Source organism: Crocuta crocuta, unplaced genomic scaffold (assembly GCF_008692635.1).
Source record: "Crocuta crocuta isolate KB4526 unplaced genomic scaffold, BGI_CrCroc_1.0 scaffold409, whole genome shotgun sequence".
NCBI classification, from domain to species: Eukaryota; Metazoa; Chordata; class Mammalia; order Carnivora; family Hyaenidae; genus Crocuta; species Crocuta crocuta.
This window is the reverse complement of record NW_027528006.1, coordinates 2131911-2156929: the sequence shown is the minus strand read 5'-3', so window position 1 is coordinate 2156929 and position 25019 is coordinate 2131911. Positions and strand designations below refer to the sequence as shown.

Here is a 25019-nt window from a genome sequence, read left to right as displayed (position 1 = left end):
AAGGAAACTGTTCCCTTCTCAATATCTGTGAAGACATGGGAGAACCTTGGCTTTGAAAGTGAGGCAGTGGCAGGGGCAAGATATATACATGACCCAGTCAGGGTCACTCTGACATGATGTAAAACTCAACCCACACGCCTCCACAACTTCTGAGGTCTTTGGTCTGGGGATAAAAATCCAAAACGATATTTACTTCTACTGAGAAAGGATTTTACTTGATTTTTGTATTGCATGTGAAGCATCTGGGATATTCAGGTGATAAGAGCAGCGGGGAGGTGGAAATGGCTCTAACGATCAAAGCTAGAGATATGAGATTGGGTGCTATTTTATAACATTAGTTTTTAAGTTTTTCATAAAATGTGTATTTACCTATCTGATAGTTTTAACCATGCCTAAGCATGTAGTTCACAGATACATTCACGATGTTGTGTAATCATTACCACATCTAACTCTTCTGTCACTCTCGGCAAGAATTATGGAAACTCTCCCTTCTCCCTCCCCTCTGTCCCTGGTGACTTCTATCTTACCTCCTGTTGCTATGAATTTCCCTATTCCAGGGAGCTCATATAAGTGGAATTATATAATATTGCATGGGACTTATGTTTGAAGACCTAGAAATTAGCAATGTCACTAGAAAAATCTTGGGAGGGGAAGGGAGGTAATGAATAGTGTTAGGAAAAATTAAGGAAAAGGCCCAGTAGTCTGGCTCTCCCTCAGCCGAATAATACATATCATCTTCCCTACTCCTCTTCCCATTTCCCTGATTTCCTTTCCACATCCTCACCAGCACTGCTTCTTGCCTTTTGAATAACAACCTTTCTAACAGATGTGAAATGGTATCTCATTGTGGCTTTGACTTGCATTTCCCTGATGATTAATGATGTTGAACACCTTTTCATGTACCTGTTGGGCATTTGAATATCTTCTTGGAAAAAAAATGTCTTTTAAAAACACTTTTAAAAAGTTTATCCACTTACTTTGTGAGAGTGTGTGTGTGCGCACATGTGAGCAAGGAAGGGACAGAGAGAGAGGAAAATAGAATCCCAAGCAGGCTCTGTACTGCCGTGTAGAGCAGGATGTGGGGCTCGATTATCCCACCAACCCTGAGATCATGACCTGAGCTGAAACGAAGAGTCAGACACTTATCCGACTGGGGCACTCATGTACCATGGGCAAAAATACATATATATTGACATCCTTGGCCATTTTTTAAATTGGACTACTTATATTCTTGCTATTGAGTTGTATGAGTCTCTTATACATTTTGGATAGCAACCTCTTATCAGATGTGTGGTTTGAAACTATTTTCTTCCATTCCATAGGCTGTCTTTTCATTTTGTTGATTGTAGCTTTTGCTGCACAGAAGCTTTTTAGTTTCATGCAGTCCTGTTTATTTACGTTTGCTTTCGTCACTTATGCTTTAGGTGTCATATCCAAAAAAGGCACTGCCAAGATTGACATCAAGAAGCGTTTTCCCTGTGTTTCCTTCTCAGAGTTCTATGGTTTCAGATCATACGTGTAAGTCTTCAATCCATTTAGAATCTTAGTAGGTAGTGTCAGCTTTTCTTTGGCAATTAACCGTGTGTGAACCTTTTACATTTCTTGTAGTTTTAGTAATGTACATTAACTTCCTTTTCTTAGCTTATGTTTTCTCATGTATTTATATCTTGTCTCTACAAACATAATGGTTAGCACTTTAAGACTAAACCATATTTTACAATTTACCTTCCCATCATGCCTGGATCAATATTCCGCACACATTAAGAAACTGACAATTTTCTTTTGTCTCGTTGTCATCTAGAAACTAAGGATGCAAAGCAAAATCTCTATACCAAAAGAGAGAAAAAGGTTCAATTTCTTTATTTGGCAATGTGACCCCGAGCAGACCATTGAAGAGTTTTTCCAGCCTTTTGTTATTGTGCCGGTTACATGAATATCTGATAATTTATAAGATCCTTTTGTAATTTTACAATTCAGAGTCTAGCCTGTTATAGTTAATCTTAAGTGAACACATCATAGAAGGAATCTTAAAAATCAACAAGTAAAAAAAATGATTCTGAATTGCTCTAAGGAAATACACATGCAAATTACGCTTTTTTCCCTAACAGTCTATTCAACAAATTAAAGGTCAGAAGGACAGTATTATAGTCTCAGCCCAATCCATGTTCAGTGAAAATGAAATATACTGACGTCCTATATTCTACTGGGACACATGATCTGTACCTATTTTCAGCCCATGGCTCTTCACACTCCATTGTTTAAAAATAGATCAGTTCTGAACTTTGGAGACAGGCTCAGAAGGGCATTAACCTCTTTCTCGACAGTTAAGTTTGCCATTTTGCTCTAATCAAATAAGTATAAATCTGATCATGTTAAAAATAGACCTTCTTACTTTGTACACATTCCAACAGGCTCTCATAAGCAGAGGGGTATAGTTCACTGAAATTTTCTAATTAGTTTTTTAGTATTAAATACATTGCCTGCTTTTCCTAAAGCATTCATCAGTCTCATGATCCTAACATTTCAATGACAAATTTTGATGCTAAGACATTGGTCTCCAGAAAGCTGGCTGTTAAAACGAAGGAAGAACTTTAATAGCAGATCATTTGAATACATTCCAAAAGAAATGAGACATATGATAAGACTGGACTTGTCCCTCTTATGTGTGGCCTAACATCCTCTGAATAACTCTCTCATGGCACTTATACACAGTTATAATTGATTATTTAAATTTCTGTTTCTCACTAAGCTGCAAGAACCATGAGAGCTCGGTCTTTATCGTATGCTTCACTGAATCAGAGGAATACTCTAAATTAAATTTTACTGTGCACTTACTATGTGCCAGGTGCATTTCTAATTTTTTTGGTTTGGACAGGGAGACCAGCAACATTTGTTTCATGAGCCACTAACAATGCTCTAGTAAGACTTGGAATAGAATCTTAAAAAAAATATTTTTTTTGCCTATTCTATGGATGTTACTAGGTTATAGAAATTGTACAGAATATCGATATGCCTTCTACAGTGATACTCTACTGAAATGTCCCCTTATCCCATCCTGACTGCACTAAATCACTAATGCAAATATTTCGAAGAAGGTTAAAAATAAAAACAATCACAAGCAAAATAGGAACTTCTGGCTCATAGTATATACGCAAAAATCAAAATCACAGGGTCACTTGGGTGGCTTAGTTGGTTAAGCATCCGGCTCTTGGTTTTGGCTCAGGTCATGATCTTAGCGTTCCTGACCATGTTGGTCTCTGTGCGGACAGTGTGGAGCCTGCATGTGATTCTCCCTCTCTTTCTCTGTCCTTAACCCACTCATACATGTTCATTATCTCTCTCTCTCTAAAAATAAATAAATAAACTTAAAAAAATTTAAAAAAACCCATGAAGGAATCTAAAGATGCCAGCATCGTTCTGTTATACATGAGAAACTATATTTTCCATACTATAATGGAAAGTGGTACTAAGAGAATTCTATGGCCAGAGCACTTCATAGTTCTGGACATCACTTTATCCAAATGAACATTACTGTTTTGTTGACAAAATGCTCTCTTTGAGCTCTAACAATCAATGATTCTTTGAGATGATTTGCTGAGTATGAGATTCATGCTTTCTTTGCATTTGTTTATTTATCCAACAAGTAATTATTAAATATATACTGTCTAGGGACTGAAGTTATGGTGGAAATCAAGAACTCCAAAGTCCTTGCCTTCTTGTATCCAAGTCAATATAGTGGTATGTATACAGCAAAAAGGCTTCTGTTCAGAGAAGGACTTCAAGAGAACTAATTTAGATAAACTTCTAAAGGTGGGCCTCTTTGAGGAGGCACCATTTTGACTGAGACAGGAACAGTAAAAATGAACCAGGTTATTTGTTAAAGGTGTTGCAACAATTTGTCCTCAACATAAGAAAAGACGAATCACCTAATTCATACCACAGACATGGAAACAGAAAAGTGTACTTGATGAAGTAGTGTTTTTGTAGTAACTGCTAACTGAATTAATTTACATACGCATGGTATGAGATTTTGTTAAGAGCTTTCATAGGTCATGCAAATGAAATTCCTTCCACCATTTTACATCTTTGGGGGTCTTTGTATTTAAAAGTATTCAAACACATTAAAAATAAGCTGGGCTATAAAGTGGATAAAACATAATAATGGCTTAATTGATTATGAACATAGGATAATTTTCACATTCCTGAACACTGCATTTTATGTTTTTAAGCAATAGGTCTTTTGCATGTTTTTGAGAGTCTGAAGGTTTGACCTACCTTTCAGTTTTATGCATTCCTGAATACCCTGACTTGTGTTAGTAGAAATCACTGCTCTTCAGTGTACATTAGCATCTCATATTAGGCTACATAGTTTCATAAAAATGTGCCTTTTGTACAATAAAGTATTTTAAGTTAAAAAGTCTTGTTGCAATATAAAATGGTGGTTGACTCAAAATTGAGCATATGATTAGCAATTATATATGGTGCATGGTATATACCATGCATATCTTATATTTTTACCTTTTGTCACAAAATACGTATCAAATAATCCAGCTTTCTCCTTCCAAGTATTCTTTCATTCATTTGACATTTATGGGATCAGTCGTTCAATGCCTTTTATGTACTGGGTACTTTCTAGATACTAGGAGCACAACAATGACTAAAATATACCTTTGCCAAGTTGATGCCTCATCTTCTAAGTGGAATGCAGCTTTTGATGAAATAATGTAATTTATTACTTTAAAAAGGTTTCTTCTGGTCTACCACTATGACTTTAGTACAGCAGGTACATAACACTCCAATTTAATAGGGAGCAACATGTATTTCTCATTGTTCTTATTGAACTTTTATTCAGAAAACACATCTGGCTAAAACACATTTTAGACTCATGTTATATTTAAATAATGACTCTTGTTATCTCTCTGCTATGTGTTTCCTTACTTTCTTATTTGATTCATCTATTTCCTCTCTAATAGAGTCTTACCTCAGTATAACATTAAATTTAGGCTTTTGCATGGTTCTGATGCCAGAAGAGCAAAAGCTGAAAAGCATAGGAACAAATGGAGAAATTGTTTTCATGTACATAAGGCGCTAAGTGTCTGAGCATGTCATGATTCCACTTATAAAATCTCTATTTTTATTAAGTAGTTGCAATTCTTATTCTGTTTTTCATTCATGATTCTGTTTGCGGCCATTCAGTCAGTAAGTATTTAATGAATTCCTACTATATACTGGTCACTAAGATATAAGCATTAAGGCATAGTCTCTATCCTCAAGAAAATTATAGTCTTAAACAATAAACTGACAAATGATAAATATAATGTTATGACAGAGTGGTCAGGGAAAATTTATGAAGAAGTCCATGTGTGGTAAGAGTGTTTAATGGGAAGTGGAAGGTAAGGTGAGTAAAAAGGAGTGAAGATAGAGTAGCATGAGGAAAGGCAGTGAGGGAATTAACAGTACTTTTCTTTTCCCCAGAAAAATTATGAATAATTTCCTGTTGATGAAGTATTAAGGGAAAAAAAAGCAAAGATGAAAGCAGGGCATGGAGCATCTAATATGCCATGTCAAGGAACTTGAACTTTTCCTGCAGGGGATGGACAATCATGATCAGGTTCTAAGAAGAGAGCAGAGTCATTACACTTGTGTTCTATACCAATCGCTATGGTGGCTATGTGATGGTATGCATTTGAACTCACTGTGATCAAAGGCAGGGAGAAAAGCTGTGAGTGAACTTCAGAAGATGAATTAAAAGACACCAAGACTCTGAACCATGGTGTTTGAAAATATAAAGAAAATTAAGGAAATTGGACATATGTCTTCATACGGCTGGGGATGTTTGGTACGGGGGAAAAATGAAAAGTGAATTTTTTCCACTGAACATCAGAGCAAATTAACGTGTGGCAAGAGAAAGGGTAGTTAATAAAATGCACATGATTAAGAAGATGCTCTTGTTATTCTGATTTTACGCTACACTGAGTATTTTCAGCACAGAGGAATGCTTCCAATTTAAGCATGAAACTTCTTAGGCTCCATTTTTATACTCACTTTTTCTGGCAGCTTTCTGTATTCCCTCAATGACATTTTACACTGGAATCCTAACATTTTCCTGCTTCTTTAAAATATATCCTTAGTTTGATCATATCTTCATGTCTTTTGATTTAGTCTTAATCTCTGATAGTGTCTCTTGGATTACCTTTGTTTCCCTGCTACGGCCCCTCCCATCCTGCCTTTGAAGTCCTCTGGGCCCTTGAGAACCCAGCCTGATTCCAGTGTCCTGAGCTTCTGTCTTTCAATGAATAGGATTTGAATTTAAAACAAATTCTGTAATCCAACAAAGAAATAGAGTGAAGCATATATATATGTACATATATATATGTATATACATATATATTTTAAAAACTATACATTATTTTAAAGAAATACAACAAAGAATGGAGTTTGAATTGTGTTCAAACAATATGTAATAGTCTTATTTGAGGTATTTGTAAAGAAAATAAGCTAATCAACAGCAGATATTTAATTCCTTTACTGAAAAACTCTTAACTGATAGTTTAAGGCTCAAAAAAATACAAATAACTTTTATGGGATGCAGAAATGTAGGAATGGTTATAAACAGTAAAGATATTAGTTGCAATGAAAATATTTATTGAGCATTTAATATATGCTACAGGCACTAGAAATTTCAAGAGATATTTAAAATATTGATAAGCCTTGGCTCTTAAGGAACTTTCAAGGCCAATGTGGAGAAAACAAATGTGAAACAATAATGATAATATAGACAGAATGGATAAGGAGCACACAAGAGTTGTAGACTCAGTGCATTAGGGGGTCAAAGTAAAGAAAGATCAAATATAGCCTGGAAAATAAAAAACACAAAAGGTGTGAATGAAGAAATATTATTTGAACTAGATTTCGGTAACAGATGAGAGAGATTTCTGAAAACCACACGATGCAAGGTGAGAAATTATAATTGATTTTTTGCAAGACAGCAAGTTGCCCAGTTTGGCTGCAGGCCACTCTGGAACATGTAGAGCAGCAGGGAAAGTAAAGCTGGAAATCTAGCTGGGACCAGAGCACAGAAGGGCTGGAATATGAGCCTCAGGAGGCTAAATTTGATTTAATTTTGTATGTAAAGAGTGAAAGTTTCTGAGCAAAGAAATGAGTAGCTCATACTCATTAAAAAAAATAATCTAGCAGCAATGTTTTAAATGTCAGTTAGAGAAGACAGCCCAAAGTCTGGAAGGCAAACTAAAGAGACAGTGCCAATTGTCCATGTGAGAGGACTAAGGTCAAGGTCAAGGAACGGGAGAAGAAAACAAGGGCACAGGTATGGGATGTACTGCCAAAGAACATTGATGGCATTTGGTGATTGGATTTGCAGAGCAGAGGAAGTTTCAAGAAAAGACTATACTTTTACATTGCAATTGACTTGAGAGAATGACTAAACCATTTACTGAAAGACTTCAAAAGAAAAATGGTTTAGTCATGGAAGATAATGACTATATTACATAGCTTATTATATATACCATGTAGATTTTAAGAAAACAGCATATTGGCAAGAACTTGGAGCTCACAATTTATAGAAGGAAGGTGCAAGAAGAAATAAACTAAAAAAAGAACAAATTAAGAAACACAAAATGAGAAGCCAATGGCTTATTCATGGTTCAGTGTTAAGGAAGTCCAAAAAAGAGATTCAGGATGCGTGTTTGGGTAACAGTTTAAAAGTAACCATGGGCTCAAAGACAAAGTGTTTGGTGAGTAACAGGTCTCTGATATCTTGCAAGTAGACAACTTTGGTAAAGAAGTGCAGATCAAACTACAGTGTAATGATTGGGCAGTCATCTTTTGAGAAGGTTTGAAGTAAAAGAAAGAAGGGAAAGAAATGTACTATAAGAAACATTAACAATCATGTGAATATTCCTTTGGTCTAGGAGTGACATGAACATTCCAGTGGGCAGAGAGAAGACATCTAGGGAGGGATGGAAAGAAGATGCAGGACAAACAGGGGATTATTGACATTCAAGGTTTTTTTTTTAAGTTTATTTATTTCTTTTGAGACAGTATGAGCTGGGGATGGGCAGAAAGAGAGGGAGGGAGAGAGAATCCCAAGTGGGCTCCATGTTGTCTCCATGCTGTCAGCACAGAGCCCAAAGTGGGGCTCAAACTCACAAACATGAGATCAAGACCTGAGCCAAAACCAAGAGTCGGATGCTTAATGAACTGAACCACCCATGTGCCATGACACTGAAGGGTTTTAATGAGGAAATAGATATTAATTACTTGCAAAAGGTCGGGTTAGTCTGAAATCGGAGTCTAGGGAATAAACAGGTAAAATGAACATGGAAGGAGAGTAGAAATCACAAAGAAGATAAAGAAACAGATCAGCTAGCCTGAGATGACAGAGTGGAAGGTTGAAAAGACATAGACAATGAGGACACATGAAAGAATTCTTACGACCAGGCATACAGAAAATAAGACCGTTCTGACAATCATCACTAGAAGAATGATGTTCTAGTACTTTTTTTTTTTGAACAATTAAGTCTGTATATGAGAGAACATATGGGAGAAGAAAGGCAAAGCAGGATGTGTTAACACTGGATTCTGATTCCTCTTCTGAGTAGTGTCATAACACGAACTTGAAGGTTTGCCATGAAAAGAGAAAATAAACCATTAAACCATGACCACGTACCATGGATATCGAGGACTAGAAATCTTACCTCTCTCAGAGGATCGTTGAGTTCACTGAGAATGTTTTCCTCATCAAAGATTTTGCCTTGGTATCTGTGTTCGTAGTAATCGTGTATCTTCTGACGCATATCAGCTGGTAACTTATGGAAGGACATGTATTGTTCCACTTGCTTATACTGTAAGGAATGGAAAATGGAAATTAGAAAACATTGTTGTGCTGTATGAAAAATCATGTTACTTTGTTGTGCTCAATTCAATATCATTTGAATAACAGTAACAAAAATGAAATATTTTAAGGGGAACTAATGTATTAGGATACAATGTACCTACTCTGTGTGACATGCTATGCAAGGAATTTATTAGGAAAACATTTCCCGTAAATAGGAAAACATTTCCCATAAAGAGTTGAGAGTTGTCGAGGGGTATGAAAGGAGCTCAGAGTGAATTTAACGGCATCATGACAGAAAAGCCAGTGATGGGACCAGAAAAGAAGTGATGTTATTTTCTTGGAATCTTTGTTTAGTTGAGTTCTAAAAAAAGTAGGAGGTTGATGTGTGGCCCTTCATCTGGATAGAATCTCCTATGTTTGGATAGGACAAAAGGTTCTATCTTAGACCTTAAAGCAAAAGATCAGACCTAATTAAAATTTGAATTTAGTGACAGAGAGCTTGGCAGCTGTTTCTAAGTCATTGATACTCAAGCAACACAGATGCCCTATAGAGTAAGAGAATATGTCACACTTAAATTTAGGACTTAAAAGAATATCAGGGTGAGACTAGGTCCACATAATTTTACAGCCAAAAGTGAACTTAGACATTTAAGTTCATTTAGCCAAGAAGTTCTTAAACTTGATTGTTACAATATTTGGGGTGAGGTTGCCTTTTGGGATCACAGATTTTCAGGCCTAATTCCAGAGACTGATTCCCTCAATGTATTTGCTTTTGTTGATTTACACACACAATCACACTCACACATATACACTTTGAAAATAAATCCCTGCTATTCAAACAAGAGCATAGATCTTACCCAGGAACTTATTAGAAGAGAATTTTAGGCTTTACCCCAGACCTACAAAATAGAGTTTACATCTTACAAAAAGATCCTCAGATGACTTATACACATTTAAGTTTGAGAAACATTCCTTGGGGCACCTCAGTTGGTTAAGTGTCTGACTTCAGCTCAGGTCATGATTTCACGGCTCATGAGTTTGAGCCCTGCATAGGTCTCTGTGCTAACAGCTGAGAGCCTGGAGCCTGCTTTGGATTCTCTCTCTGCCCCTCTTACACTTGCACTCTGTTTCTCTCTCTCTCTCTCTCTTTCAAAAATAAATAAACGTTAAATTAAAAAAAAAAGAAACATCCCCTTGATGTTGCAAATGCAGATAGTAATGAGACCATGCTTTGAAAAAATTAATTAAAGCCCCCCAAATTAGCTTCATTGCATAGATGATCAAATGAGTACTAATAAAAAAGTATGCAATAAAAATGGATAAATATACTGGATAAAGACTCTTCCCTTAAACAAAACACATTTGATGTATTTTAGAGAACACATGGAAATTTTCTCACATCTTTTGCTGTTGACATAGCTCTTACTATAAGATATAACTCTCCCAACTCTTTGTCCACAATTAGTGTAGTAATTGTTACACGATAACACGTATATCTCATCACAAACAGCAACCTATTACATTTCTTCAAGTTTTTGTACATACTTTCCTTTCACATAACATTCCTATTTTTTAGATATTCCCTTTTGAGATTAGTATTTTTAAAGAAAATACAACTTCATCATGAGACTTCCTTTATTTGGTGACCAGACTGTCCCCCAACTATTTAAAGCCTGCAGGACTAACTCTCTCTCTCTCTCTGTAGCGACTTGATTATGACTTAGTCATTTTAAATTTAGGCATCAATGCTGTCACTGTCATAGTGTGTATATGGCTTCTAGTATGTACTTGAGAAAGATTGCTTAATTTTTCCTGAAGAGCTCAAAATCTGTATGCCTACCTAACCTTAGCAACCTGTGTGGACAGACCTAGGATTCAGTCCACTTGCAACTCATGCAACTGGTCCACTAGAAAGAAGCTTCAGTGTCCTCTATAAGACTGCTGTGTAGGATAAAGTTGATTTGCAGCTGGACTGAAAAAACTCTATCATTATATCTAGAGACATCTGCATATCTGATTTTTACACTTAACCAAAAAGAAGGCAATGGAATATCTGATGTACTGTTTAGGATCTAAGCCTCCACTGGAAACTTTTGCACTAATGCTTTGCACCTAACTGATCTGCTTTGATTATACTGGCTTGACTATTTAAAGAGCTATTGATAGCTTGGTTGTTGAACACCTCCCCCCCCACCCCAAACCAAGGCTCCTTGCACAGATTTTGGTAGATAATGCCAGAAATTCAGCCTGTTCCACATGCCCAAAGATGGAGTATTTTTAAAGGAAATACTCATGCTGGGGAAAGGTTTTTGGGCTTCTCTTGCTTGTCTGAATTCTCTTTCTCTGAAGCACCATATCCTTTGCCTTTAAGTGAAAGCCTAACATGAGTAAAGTCTGGTGGATCCTGTTAAATATTCAAACTTGGGAAAATAATAAAACAGCTTAAGGCAACATGACTGCCACAGTTTTGACACTTACTGCATTGAAAACCTTTCAGTTGTGGACAAATAAAGGATTCAACTTTTTTCAGGATCAGTAGTGGTCAAGTAATCTCTGCTTACTTTTCTCAACAAACTGCTTGTCAAACCCTGGTTGGACTGGTGAGATCTTTAATCTTAACCAGGATACTAAGCTCTAGATTTCTCTGTTCTTTGCATGCATCTCAGGGGGTATGTGAGGCAGCATTAAAAGCTAGTAGCATTTCATTCATTTTTAAGAAATCTGTGCCTATGTGTAAGGGCCTACTCATATAGAGAAACAAATAATCTGCTCGATGTCTATCTCTGGAATTGGAAAACAAATCTTTGATTAGCTAAATATAAATACTATACATAAAGTGATTTTATTTTTATGAAGAGTCAGGATTGATTGAGTTTTTTTGGATTATTTTGCTTCATACAAATAATTTAATCACTTTAGACTTTGACTAATCTACAATAAGAATCTTATGCCAAATAGTCTTTCTTCTTTCAGACCAAAGTTCAATGAGTATTTCTTGTCATTTAATCATACTGAGTTCAATTTGATTTTTGACCCATATTACATATTTCAAGCATTAATTGATTTATAGTAATTATTGATCTAACAAATACTAACTGATTGCTGTGTGCCAATGGTTTTCAAGGTACAGTTGATAAAACACCAGTATCACTGAGGAACTTGTTAGAATGCATAGTTAAAGTTTTCACCCCAGATCTACTAAGTCAGAAACTCTGAATTAGAAATTCTAGCAGTCTGTATTTTAACAAGCCTTCCGTACCCTAAAATATCAGAACCACTTCTATATGCTAAGTACTGTGTTATCTTAGGACATAAGGAAGCAAATGAGAGTGAGAGTAGGGGATAGAAAGAAAATTCAGTTTTGACAAGTTAAGTGTAAGATGCTCATGGCACATCCTAACACTTACATGTGGGTCAGGCACTTAAAAGAAAAAATATACACATAATCAATGACTAAGAGATCACTAAGGGAGGATGTGTCAAATAAAAGGATATTTTAAAAGTGGAACCTATGCTTTAAAGGCAGCTGAGTCATGGAAATTGATCAAGTTAAGGGAACTGAGATTAGCCAGCAAAATGTGACAGAACCAAAAAAACTTTGATTCACAGCAAAGAAGGATAAAGTTTTAAGGGAGAGAGGGGGTGCTCACAAGGAGTATTTCTAAGAAAAGAGATACTGAACCATAACCATTGCATTTGGGAATTGGGTAATGATCTTTGGTAGAACACAACACCGACTGAAAACAGGAACGATTTCTTTTTGTCTGTTTCCTTCATACCTAACAGGACTTGCAAAAATGAATGAAAATATGACATCTGTGTGATGTGAAGAATAAAAATAATAAATTACTCATTGAAAAAGACACCTAGTGGTGGGTGGATAATGGAAAAAATGTTATAAATTATGGATAAGACAGCAAAATAAAAGATAAAATGGAATGAATTCTGTTAACTATAGTACTATACTAAATGCAAAAAATGAATTGATACATTTAATAGTCACTGCTGGAGAGATTTTTGAAAAACAAAGATGCAAATACAATTCTTGAATATATAAAGCCAAAAGCTCATATCATCAGATTTAAAGAAACTACATCATTTCCATTTAAAATTCTAGTGTACTTTTATTTTCAAAATCTTCTGTGCAATTAAAATAGTACATAAAAATAATGTGTGAATATGATAGTAAAAATGAGATCTAATAGAATGTTTACAATGAAGGCAACATTCTATTGCTACACTCATTCCTCCCATATTACCACTTTTATAACTTTTTTTTTTTTATTGTTGAGAGAGAGATGGAGGAGCGTACAGGGAATAGCACAAGGAAAACACTTCCCAAAGCCATTGACTGGGAAACCAAGAGGGGCTGATTTTCATGACTTTTTACAACCACAGGACTCAAAGACTGGAGTTTTAGAGATCCATGGCATGGCTGGTATGGAGCTGGGAGGTGCTGCAGTGCTTCTGTGGAGGTGAAGGGCAGATAGCCGAGGGGCAGGCAGCACAATCTGAGCATCCCCTGGGACATACTGAGAGGGCTGGTTCCCTTTCTTGAAGCACATTTGAGAGAAGTGGCATTGCCTCTCTGGATACAAAAGAGCTTGCAGGTACTATTTCTCTCCCCTCCCCCTCATTATAAACTAACTTCAATAAGCAGCACAGCACCAACACTGGCAGCCTAAACCACCTACACCAAGCCCCACCTTCCTGCCCTCTGCAGATGCTGCTTTTCATTGGGAAGTGTGTCTGAGAACCAGGGAAGCAGGCCCTGCCCCTAGAACACCAGCACAAACTCCTTGTGTGCACCCCTACTGACCATAGAGTTCTGCAAAGCTTCAGCTCTGGAGGAAATAGCATAAGGGCTCTTTTAAAAAGCAGAGTTGAGCACACCTGGTTAAAACTCACCACACTCTGCCCAGGGTCCTAATACTCCCCACTGCAGGCAAGGAGAAGCTCTGCAGAGGACTGCCTGAGGGAAAGAGAAGCCAAAGCACAACAGCAGAGTGCACACAGCATACACCAAAGACACTTCCTGAAGTGGCAGGCTATACACAGTATATGACCTCATTGTAGAGCCATTACTCTCAGGAACAGGAAAGATAACAGGCTTTACTAACACAGAGAAGAAGACAGAGACCTAGACAAAATGCCAAGATGAAGGAATTCATCCCCCATAAAGAACAAGAAATGGTCATAGACGGTGATCTAATTGAAACAGATATATGCAATTTGGCTTACTGAGAAATTAAAGCAGCAATCATAAGGAAACTAGGTGGGCTTGAGAAAGGCATTGAGGACAATAGGGAGTCCTCAAAAGTAGAGGCGAAAGAGCTAAAAAGTAGTTAGGGTAAAAAGAAAAATGTGGTAACTAAGATTCAAAAATGACTGAATGTAATGATGACAAGTGTGGAAGAAGTAGAGGAATAAATATGTGACACAGGTGATATAATTATGGAAAATAATGGTGAAAAGAAGAAGTAAAGAAAAAGATTAGATCATGAATGTACACTTAGGGAACTCAGTGATCCATAATAGGAATCATATAATAGGAGAACCAGAAGCAGATAGGGAAAAGGGGGCAGAAAGCTTATTTGAGGAAATTATGGCTGAAAACTTTCCTAATGGGGAAGAAAACAGACATCCAAATCTAGGAGGCAGAAAAGTCCCATCAAAATCCACAACAGCAGGCCAGCATTAAGACAAATTGTAGTTGAATTTGCAATATAGAGATAAAGAAAAATCCTAAGAACAGGAAGACAAAAGAAAGAAATCCCTAACTCACAAGGGAAGAAAATTAAGGTTAGCGGCAGAAAATTGGCAGGCAAGAAGGGAGTAGCATGATATATTCAATGTGCTGAGTGGGAAAAATATGCAGCCAAGAATACTCTGTCCAGCAAGGCTATTATTCAGAATAGAAGGAGAGATAAGGAGTTCCCCTAAGAGTCGTGACTACAAAATAGCCCTGCAAAAAGTATTAAAGGGGACTCTTTGATTTGGGGAAAAAAAGACCAAAAGTGACAAAGGCTAGGAAGGCACAGAAAATCTCCAGAAACAATCACAAAACTAGTAATAAAATGGTACTAAATTCATATCTATCAATATCATTCTGAATGCAAATGGACTAAATGCTCCAATTAAAAGACCTAGGTGTCAGAATGGATAAAAAAAGAAGATCCATCTATATGCTGTCTATGGGAGACTCATTTTAGACCTAAAGACAACTGCAGGTTGAAAGTGAGGGGTTGGAGAACCATTTATCATGCAATGAATGTCAAAAAAAGCTGGAGTAGCACCATTGTATCAGACAAACTAGATTTTAAACCAAAGACTGTAACAAAAGATGAAGAAGGACTCTATATCATAATAAAGGGTCTATCCAACAAGAAGATATAATAATTACAAATATTTATGCCCCAAACTTGAAAGCACCCAAATATATAAAAACAATTATTAGCAAACACAGTAGGACGATTGGTAATAACAGTAGGGGATTTTAACACCCCATTGATATCAATGGACAGGTCATCTAAGCAGAAAATCGCAAGGAAACGATGGTTTTGAATGACACACTGGACCAGATGGGCTTAATAAACAAACAAACAAAATAAACCACAGTAGAACAGATCAATAAAACCAGAGACTGGTTCTTTGAAAAAATTAATAAAATTGATAACCTCTTAGCCAGACCCATCAAAAAGAAAAAGGACCAAAATAAAAAAAAGATCATGAATGAGAGAGGAGAGATCACAATCAACAGGACAGAAATACAAGCAATTATAAGAGAATATTATGAAAAATTATATGCCATTCTGAAAGAAGTGAATAAATTCCTAGAAACACATAAACTACCAAAACTGAAACAGGAAAAATACAAAGCTTGAAAAGAATAATAACCGGCAAAGAAACTGAATCTGTAATCAAAAATCTACCAACAGGGACACCTGGGTGTCTCAGTCAGTTAAGCCTCCGACTTTGGCTCAGGTCATGATCTCACGGTTCATGGGTTCGAGCCCCGCGTTGGGCTCTCTGCTGACAGCTATCTCAGAGCCTGGAGCCTGTTTCGGGTTCTGTGTCTCCTTCTCTCTCTGAACCTCCCCTGTTCACATTGTCTCTCTCTCTCAGAAATAATTAAAAATATTTAAAAAAAAATCTACCAACAAATGAAAATCCATGGCCAGATGGCTTTATAGAGGAATGCTACCAAATATTTAAAAAGAGTTAATATCCATTTTTCTTAACTCCTACCAAAAAATATAAATGGAAAGACAACTTCCAAACTCATTCTATAAAGTGTGCATTACCTTGATTCCAAAACCAGTTACCCCACTGAAAAAAGAATATTACAGGCCAATATCCCTGATGAAAATGGATACAAAAATTCTCAGCAAAACACTATCGAGTTGAATCTAGCAGTACATTAAAAGAATCATTCACCATGATCAAGTGGAATTTATTCCTGGCCTTCAAGGGTGGTTCAATATTTGCAAATCAATCAATGTGATACACCACATTAATAAAAGAAAAGATAAGAAGTATGATCCTCTCAATAGATGCAGAGAAAACATTTGAAAAAGTATAGCATCAATTCGTGATAAAAACCCATAATGTAGGGACAGAGGAAACATACTGCAACATCATAAAGACCACAAACAAAAGACTCACACCTCAATGGGGAAAGACTGAGAGCTTTTCCTCTCAGGAACAAGATCGGATGTCCACTCTCACCACTGCAATTTACCAAAATATGGGAAGTCCTAGTCTCAGCAATCAGATAACAAAAAGAAAAAAAAAAAAAAAAAAAAAAGAAAGTAGTCAAACTTTCACTATTCATGGATGACATGACACTCTAGGTAGAAAACCCAAAAGACTCCACCAAAATTTTGCTAAACTGATACATGAATTCAGCAATGTTGTAGGATACAAAATCAGTGTATAGAAATGGGTTGTATTTCTAGATACCAATAATGAAGCAGCAGAAAAGAAATCAAGATCCCATTTATAATTTTACAAAAACCCATAAGATACCTAGGAATAAACCTAACCAAAGAGGTAAAAGATCTGTACTGTGAAAACTTTAGAATACTTATGAAAGGAAGAAGACACAAAGAAATGGAAAAACATTCCATGTTTATGGATTGAAAGAAAAAATATTGTTAAAATGTCAATACTACCCATAGCACTGTACACATGTAATGCAATCACTATCAAAATACCAACAGCTTTTTTTCATAGAGCTAGAACAAACAACCCTAAAATTTGTATGGAACTACAAAAGGTCTCAAATAGCTGAAGTACTCTTGAAAAAGAAAAGCAGAGCTGGAGGCATCAAAATTCCAGACTTCAAGTTATATTATATTACAACGCTGTAGTGATCAAGACAGTATGATCCTGGCAGAAAAATAGACATATAGATCAATGCAACAGCACAGAAAACCTAGAAATGGACCCACAACTATATGGTCAGCTCATGTTCAACAAAGCAGGAGAGTATATCCAATGGAAAACAGGCAGTCTCTTCAGCAAATGGTGCTGGGAAAACTGGACAGTGATATGCAGAAGAATGAAACTGGACCATATTCTTACAACATACATCAAAATAAATTCAAAATGGATGAAAGACCTAAATGTTATAGAGGAAACCATAAAAATCTTATAGAAGAACACAAGCAGTAACTTTTTTGGATGGAGCAACTTATTATTAGATACATCTCCTGAGGCAAGGAAAACGAAAGAAAGAATGAACTATTGGGACTTCATCAACATAAAAAACTTCCACACAGCAAAGGAAACAATCAACAAAACCAAAAGGCAACTGACAGAATGCAAGAAGATACTTGCAAATGATATATCTTATAAAGGATTATATCCAAAATTTATAAAGCATTTATTGAACTCAACACCCAAAAAAACAGTAATACAGTTAAGAAATGGGCATAAGACATGAACAGACATTTTTCTAAAGAGGACATACAGAGGGCTAATAGACACATAAAAAGATGCTCAACATCACTTATCATCTGGAAAATACAAATCAAAACTATAATGAGATACCAACTCACACCTATCAGAATGGCTAAAATTAATGACTCTGGAAACAACAGATGTTGGTGAGGATGCAGAGAAAGGAGAATCCTCCTGCACTGTTGATGGGAATGCAAGCATTCTGAAAAACAGCATGGAGATTCCTCACAAAGTTAAAAATAGAACTACCCTATGATCCAGCAATCACACTACTAGTTATTTACCCAAAGGATACAAAAATACTGATTCAAATGGATACATGCACCCCCGTTTTTATAGCAACATTATCAACAATAGCCAAATTATAGAAAGAACCCAAATGTCCCGATTGATAAATGAATAGAGATGTCATATATAATATACAATGAAATATTACTCAGCCAATAAAGAGAATATAATCTTGTCATTTACCACAACTTGGACGGAGCTCGAGTGTAAGTGAAATAAGTCAGTCAGAGAAAGACAAATAACGTATGATCTCACTCATATGTGGAATTTAAGAAATGAAACAAATGAACACGTGGGGAAAGAGAGAGAGGCAAGACCAAAAAATAGACTCTTAACTATAGACAGCAAACTGAGCATTGCGGGGGGCAGTTCGGGGAATTGATGAGGTAAATGAGTGATGGCAATTAAGGAAGGCACTTGGGCCCAGGCGTCCCTCAAAACTAATATTTTTAATTGGAAAACAAATAAAGAGAAAAAACAATGTGTACTAACTCAACACCTTCTTGTTGTCTTCTAAAGCTTATTGAAACATGAGAGTTTTTTGGTACCCCTCATTTCCTGAGAAAGGTAGATGTTATAATTATCATGTGACCGTCTTTAAAAACTATATATTTATGGGGCGCCTGGGTGGCTTAGTCGGTTAAGCGTCTGACTTTCGCTTAGGTCATGATCTCGTGGTTCGTGGGTTCGAGCCCCGCGTCGGGTTCTGTGCTGCCCGCCAGCTCAGAGCCTGGAGCCTGTTTCAGTCTGTGACTCCCTCTCTCTCTGACCCTCCCCTGCTCACGCTGTCTCTCTCTCTCTCTCTCTCCTAGAAATAAATAAAACATTAAAAAAATTTTAAAAAACCTATATATTTATTGTGATTTTCAAGTAACACAGCTCTAATCCTTTTTCTAAAAACATATTTTTATTGTCATTACTTTGGAATAGTTTTATTTAAAAAGACAAGAATAAAATGTCTTCATAGATGGTATTCAATAAGTAGAGGGCAATGAACAAACAAATTGAATTACACTTTTAGTATTAACCATTGTATAATTTAGTCATACCACTAAAGCATTATTCTATTTATAGATAGTTATTGGGAAAATCATTAAACAGCATGTAGCTAAAAATCAGTTAAATTAAAATATACAACTTATGGTCAATAAAAAAATAATTGTTAAAATGGTGTCTGAAATGACATTTTTCATACAGAATGAAAATTGCTATAAATTTTATATTCAAATGGTTACATGTTGTAAATTTTAATCACTATTTTAAAATAATAATAACAATGAAATATCTAAAATTGCCCTTCAGTGACTGATAATCTATTATCACTTACTTTTTAAAAAAGTATTTAAGCCAATTATCATTGCATTTATGACTAAGCTATCTTATTTTTACAAAGATACATTTTTAGTATTGTCATTTATTTATTTTATTTTTTAATGTGTATTTATTTATTTTGAGAGAGAGAGAGGCAAAGAGAGAGGGAAATACAGAGAATGCCCAGCAAGCTCCACACTGTCAGCACAGAGCCCGATGTGGGGCTCAAACCCACACACCATGAGATCATGACCTAAGCCGAAATCAAGAGTCTGGTGCTTAACTGACTGAGCCACCGAAGTGGCCCAGTGTTGTCATTTATTTACATGGTAATGGAAGCCATGGTTTTTCTTCTGATCCTACAAATTTAACAATAAACTAAATCTTTTATATACACATGTATAGCATATGTGTGTGTGTGTGTGTGTGTGTGTGTGTACACATAGCCTCTCTGCTATAGGCTCTGTCTTATATATATGTATATAAAGCCAGGTTATATGCAAATGAGCTTATCAAACATTATTTCTAAAATATTTACAGCAAAATTGAATCATTTTCAAGAACTATCCTATACACACAACAAAATTCCATTCATACATCCTGAGGAGAGAGTTATTTTTTTAAATTTCACTGAAATAATGGCTTTATTCAAGTATACAACTACTGTTCTTCTGTTTTTATATTGAAGTGGGAAAAAGTTTTCTTTCAGCAAAAAAGGAGTCATGGTCATTTTTTGAAATCCCCTGAAGTAATATAATTATATCAGAATAAGTCATATAATAATAAAAGCATTCTGATATACTTAAATTTGACTTCTAATATAGTAATGAAGAAAAAATTAAGAGCAAATCACACATGAAAGAAAACAGATGGTTGTTGGTTTATCTTTTCTGTAGAAGTTTGAGTGAGATGCTTCCATTTTATCTTCACTTTTTATCTTTTTTGGAAAGCTGGGTAATAAAACATGGGTTTCTTTATAAAAGAGGAAGTTATTCAGCTGTCAAGATATGGGGAAAGCTTTTTGTGATAGTGAATAAGTATCTACTTGGTCTGGAAAACTATCAATATTACAACCTAACAGATGATCTTAAAATCCTTACAGAAAATATTATCAGTTAAAAAGTATTATTGCTCCATCCAGACTGATCTTTTCCAATACAAACATACATTTGCCCCCTGGTTTATGGAACTTAGTACTTTCCATTCAGATATTTCACAATGGATTATACTTTCATATATGTAAAAATGAAATCATTTTTAAAAACTTGGAGATTGCACTACATAGTTCATTCATTCATTCATTCATTCTTCTTCTTATAGTTTGGTTTTAAAATGGACAGATTCTCAAAAGCTTTCCAGAAGTCACTGTAATACTGTTTAAGACTTAACTAAGCAAGTAATTAGAATACTAATACTAGTCCTAATGAAAGATCATTGTATTTAGCAATTAGAAGAAAATGCTTAATTACAAAGTAAATTGTTCATATAAAATACTCTTAGAAATCTTCACAGCTTCTTTATCCAACCATTAGCCTGAGCTGTACATCTGGCTTAAAGGCCAATCATCCCTGTTTCTAACATGTGTTTACCTTTATCTCCCACAAACTAACCATATGCCTTTGAAAATTAATTTTTAATGTTACTTCCTCTGAGTATTTTCCCTGATACCTGGCTTAAACTTTACTGTACATTAAAATAGATGGGGATCATGTTAACATGAAGATTCACATTCAGTATGTATGGGGTTGGAACTGAGATTTGACATTTCTAATAATGTCCTAGATGATGCTTATCAGAAAATCACAGTAGTAAAAATTTAGATTAGATTAGATGGGTCATTTATGTTCCCATAATACCAAGCCTATTCCCTGGCTCTCTTTCACTATCATAATTGCTTATTAAATTATCTATATTCTCTGTTAGACCATAAGCTCCTTAAAGGCATGACTATTCTCTATTGGATCAACTTGAAGTGTCTTCTCGCCATTGTATCTCTAGTCTCTCTTTAATACAGTGAATTCCATATAGTAGGTGGTCAATATTCATTGAATTTATTAGTTATGTATAATCCAATATATTCTTGTATTGGGTAAACTATATTATTTAGTCTTGATTGGGAATAGGATTTAAACTACTCACTTACTTGAAATACTAGAAAAAAAATGCTAGGTTTCTTTGATAAAGTTAAATATATGTAAAACATGTATACTTCTTAACCTTTTTAATTAATGCTAATGATACACTGGAAAGAATTACCAAACACCCATTCACTGTCACAAAATGTCTAGTCTGGTTTTTTTCAAAGTCAGATAATACCCCTTATTGAATTAGTTGAAAGATTCGTAACTTAGTTCATTAACTTTTAACTTAAATGATGTCATCTAATTTTCAGAAATTAGATGGTGAAGGACAAAGTGTTCCCTAAACTATGAAGCTTGTTAGTCATAAATCTAGAACTAATATTTCACACCACGGTTAAACCTTATAGCCTACACATGATTTTACCTTTTAGACTAATCATGTGGGTTAGTCTGGAGTCAGTAAAAGGATATACATTTTTAAAAGTCGGTGCATTGGTTGTTGCCACATTATGTCCTATGTGTGTTTGTGTGCATGCATGAATGCTATGTTGTGTATGTGTGTGCATACTGTGTTGTTGTGTGTGTGTGTGTAATTCTTCAATGAAAAGATGCAAGTTTAGTTATGGTGGACCTCTACTGGGAAGTTATATTCATTCTTTTCAATGAAGAGTTGAAAAGTTCTTTTAATAGTGTATTCTCAATATCCCATTTCCACCACCTTCCACCAAGTTTTAAGCTGTTAGTGATGGAAGGTAAATTATTTACATAAGTCTTGTATCAGTGCATTGCAAAGATTAATAATTTGAAATTAAATTTAAATATCAGTGATATTCTTTTTCATTATTCCTGATCAAAATATTTCTTAGCATTAGTAACAGCTTGATTTACTTTTGAAAGTCTTTGTAGTTTGTTTTTAACACAACTGTTTCTAATTCATTTTCCATGGCTTTCCAAAATTAAAGAAACTGAATATCTGAGGATACACAACAATTACTATGAGTAAATATCAATCGAAGAATAATTTTAAAAAGACAATGAATTAATGACTCCCCAGCAAATTACCAGGGAGAAGAAACATATTTGATGGAAAAAAGAAGTTTTTTATAGTGCCTAAAATTTACATTCCTTTGGATTGTTTTCCAAAAGTGAAAAATTATAACAAAAATCTCATTCCTTCAGTACAAATTAAAAGCACATTTTTTAAATGCATAGTATAAAACAAGATTAAAATTGACATTATTACAGTGCTTATACAGTGCTTATACAGTGCTTAATATGATGTAGTATTAAGAAGCAGTGAAGCAGCATACACTTATATTAAACACAATCAGTCAAAATCCATGTTTTGGACCAGAGTATTTATCAGTTGCTAGTCTCACCACACAACAATTTAAATACCTGTGTTAATCCAATGGGGAAGTTACATTATATAATTAATATAATAACCTTTGGTAAATACCTAACAGAGAATAAGAGATGTTATTAGAAGAAAGTACTAAGTACAATACTGCAGAATGAGAAAAAGCATAGAGTTCTTGTTTAAGCAAGGGCCAGCTTTAGACAAAATGTGGGTATTGGCCAAGCAAAGTATAGAAGTAGGTACAAGAAGTGGAACAACGGGTCACTGAATATCCATAGTCAAAGCCAGATGGGAAGAGAAGGCAAAGCAGAAGACCTGTGTCACTAGGTCACAAAGAGGTCAAAGGCTTACACCCTTTCTAATAATCATAAGGTTTTTGTGAATTTATTCTGAATGGAGAAGAGTAGATTCCATTTTACTTGGTCTTAGTCTTTATGGCTTCATGTTATAATTTCTTAGAATCAACCGAAACTTCAAGAGGATGACACTAGTTTGACTTTTTTCATTTCTTCTCCATGCTAAATGATCTTAAGGAGGCATATTCAATCAATAATTATTACTAGTGAGCATCTTTTTAGCCAGGTGTTTAGTTGGTTTAGTTAGGCACTTGGCATGGGATAATAGACAGTTATATAGAAATGATATATGATGGAGGAATTTGGAAATTATTCTAGTGCCCCTCTTCTCTTCTGCATCAACACTCATTGAAAGGGAATGCTGTCTTCTTTAAGTTTCCTGCTTTAAGTGATATACATACACTGAGAAGTCCTAATTGTCTATCTGCAGACTTGACTTCTTTCAAATACATACTCATATGTCCAATTGCCTAAGTGGCATCTTCACTTGGATGTGTAATAATGGTCTCACATTTAACACACCCAAAGCTGAAATCTTACCCCAAAACTTCATTTTGCCTTATTAGATCTCATCTCTGCATCTCAGATAATGATGACTTTCTACCAGTAGCTGAGACCAAGAATAATGCGGTTGATTTTGTCATATTTATTTCTTTCTTATGCGACTGCTGTCAGCAAATTTTATCAGGTGCACTTATATTTTCTTTACACCTTTACTGAAGTATAATTTATATAAAATAAAATTCACACTTTAAGTGTACATTTCCATGAGCAATCACTGTCATGCCCATTTTAGAACATTTCCACCTCCCCAAAATGTTCCCTCGCTCTATGGTTATCCTTTATCTTCAACCTTGGTCCCAGGAAACTAATGATCTGTCACTTGTTCTTCCTTTTCCAGAATTCTACATAAATAGAACAATGCAAAATGTAATCTGAAAATTTTTCACTTAGCATGATGTTTCTGAGATACATTGTTGTTGCATATATCAGTAGATATTTTCTTTAAGTTTTTATTGCTGAGTAATATTCTAGGATCTGCATTTACAACATATTCACCTATTCATTTCTAGTCCAGGTCACGAAAATTTCCTATACAGATGACTTGAATAGCCTTCTAACTGGTCTCTCTGCTTTACCTTTTGATTGCTCATAATGAAACCTCAACCCAGTAACCAGTACTATCCTTTTAAAATGTAAGTCTGATCATGTCATGTCTTTGTTTAAAACTTCTCAAGTATTTCAGTCTCAGAGTGAAAGTAGAAATCTTTCAATGACCTACAAGGCCATATATGACCTTGTCTTCTGGTACTTCCCCTATTACTATCCTTTTTGCTCGCCAGCTCTGGTCTCATTGGTATCTTAAATCTGGAAATACATGAGAGCGTACAAGAGTTTCAGAGAAGACAGGAATAAATACATCTTCCTGCATTGCCCATTTTCTTCAGTGGTGAGAAATTTAAAGCTTTGTAATATTGATGTAGAATATACTGTAAAATTTGATCTTTTAAATAAATTTTCATACTGAGACATGTGACTTTGGTTTATACTCACAAAACATCCCAATTTATATCTTTAAAATTCTCTGCATTTTAATTATACTGGTAAACAAGTATGAAAATCACAATTCGCTTAATTGATCATTCTTGAGAATGAGCATAACAAAATTTAATTATATTCAAGCTAAGCTAAAGCTGATGTAGGAGAGTCTCCAGAAATGGATAATTTTAGCTCCAAATTTTGTTTAATCAAGTTTTCGAGTTTGTAACAACAAATATACCATGCTAGAGACCCTAATGTCT

General features: G+C 35.2%; 1 protein-coding gene across 1 annotated transcript in view; it reads right to left on the bottom strand.

Moving 5' to 3' along the window:
• The window catches only part of HCN1 (hyperpolarization activated cyclic nucleotide gated potassium channel 1), a gene marked incomplete at its 5' end in the record, with an annotated part of 379261 nt that overhangs the window by 63231 nt on the left and 291011 nt on the right, over positions 1-25019 (bottom strand). Inside the window, one exon of the mRNA XM_077752889.1 lies at positions 8718-8864. Coding sequence (XP_077609015.1) covers positions 8718-8864 — 147 coding nt within the window. The remainder of the gene's footprint in view (positions 1-8717; positions 8865-25019) is intronic.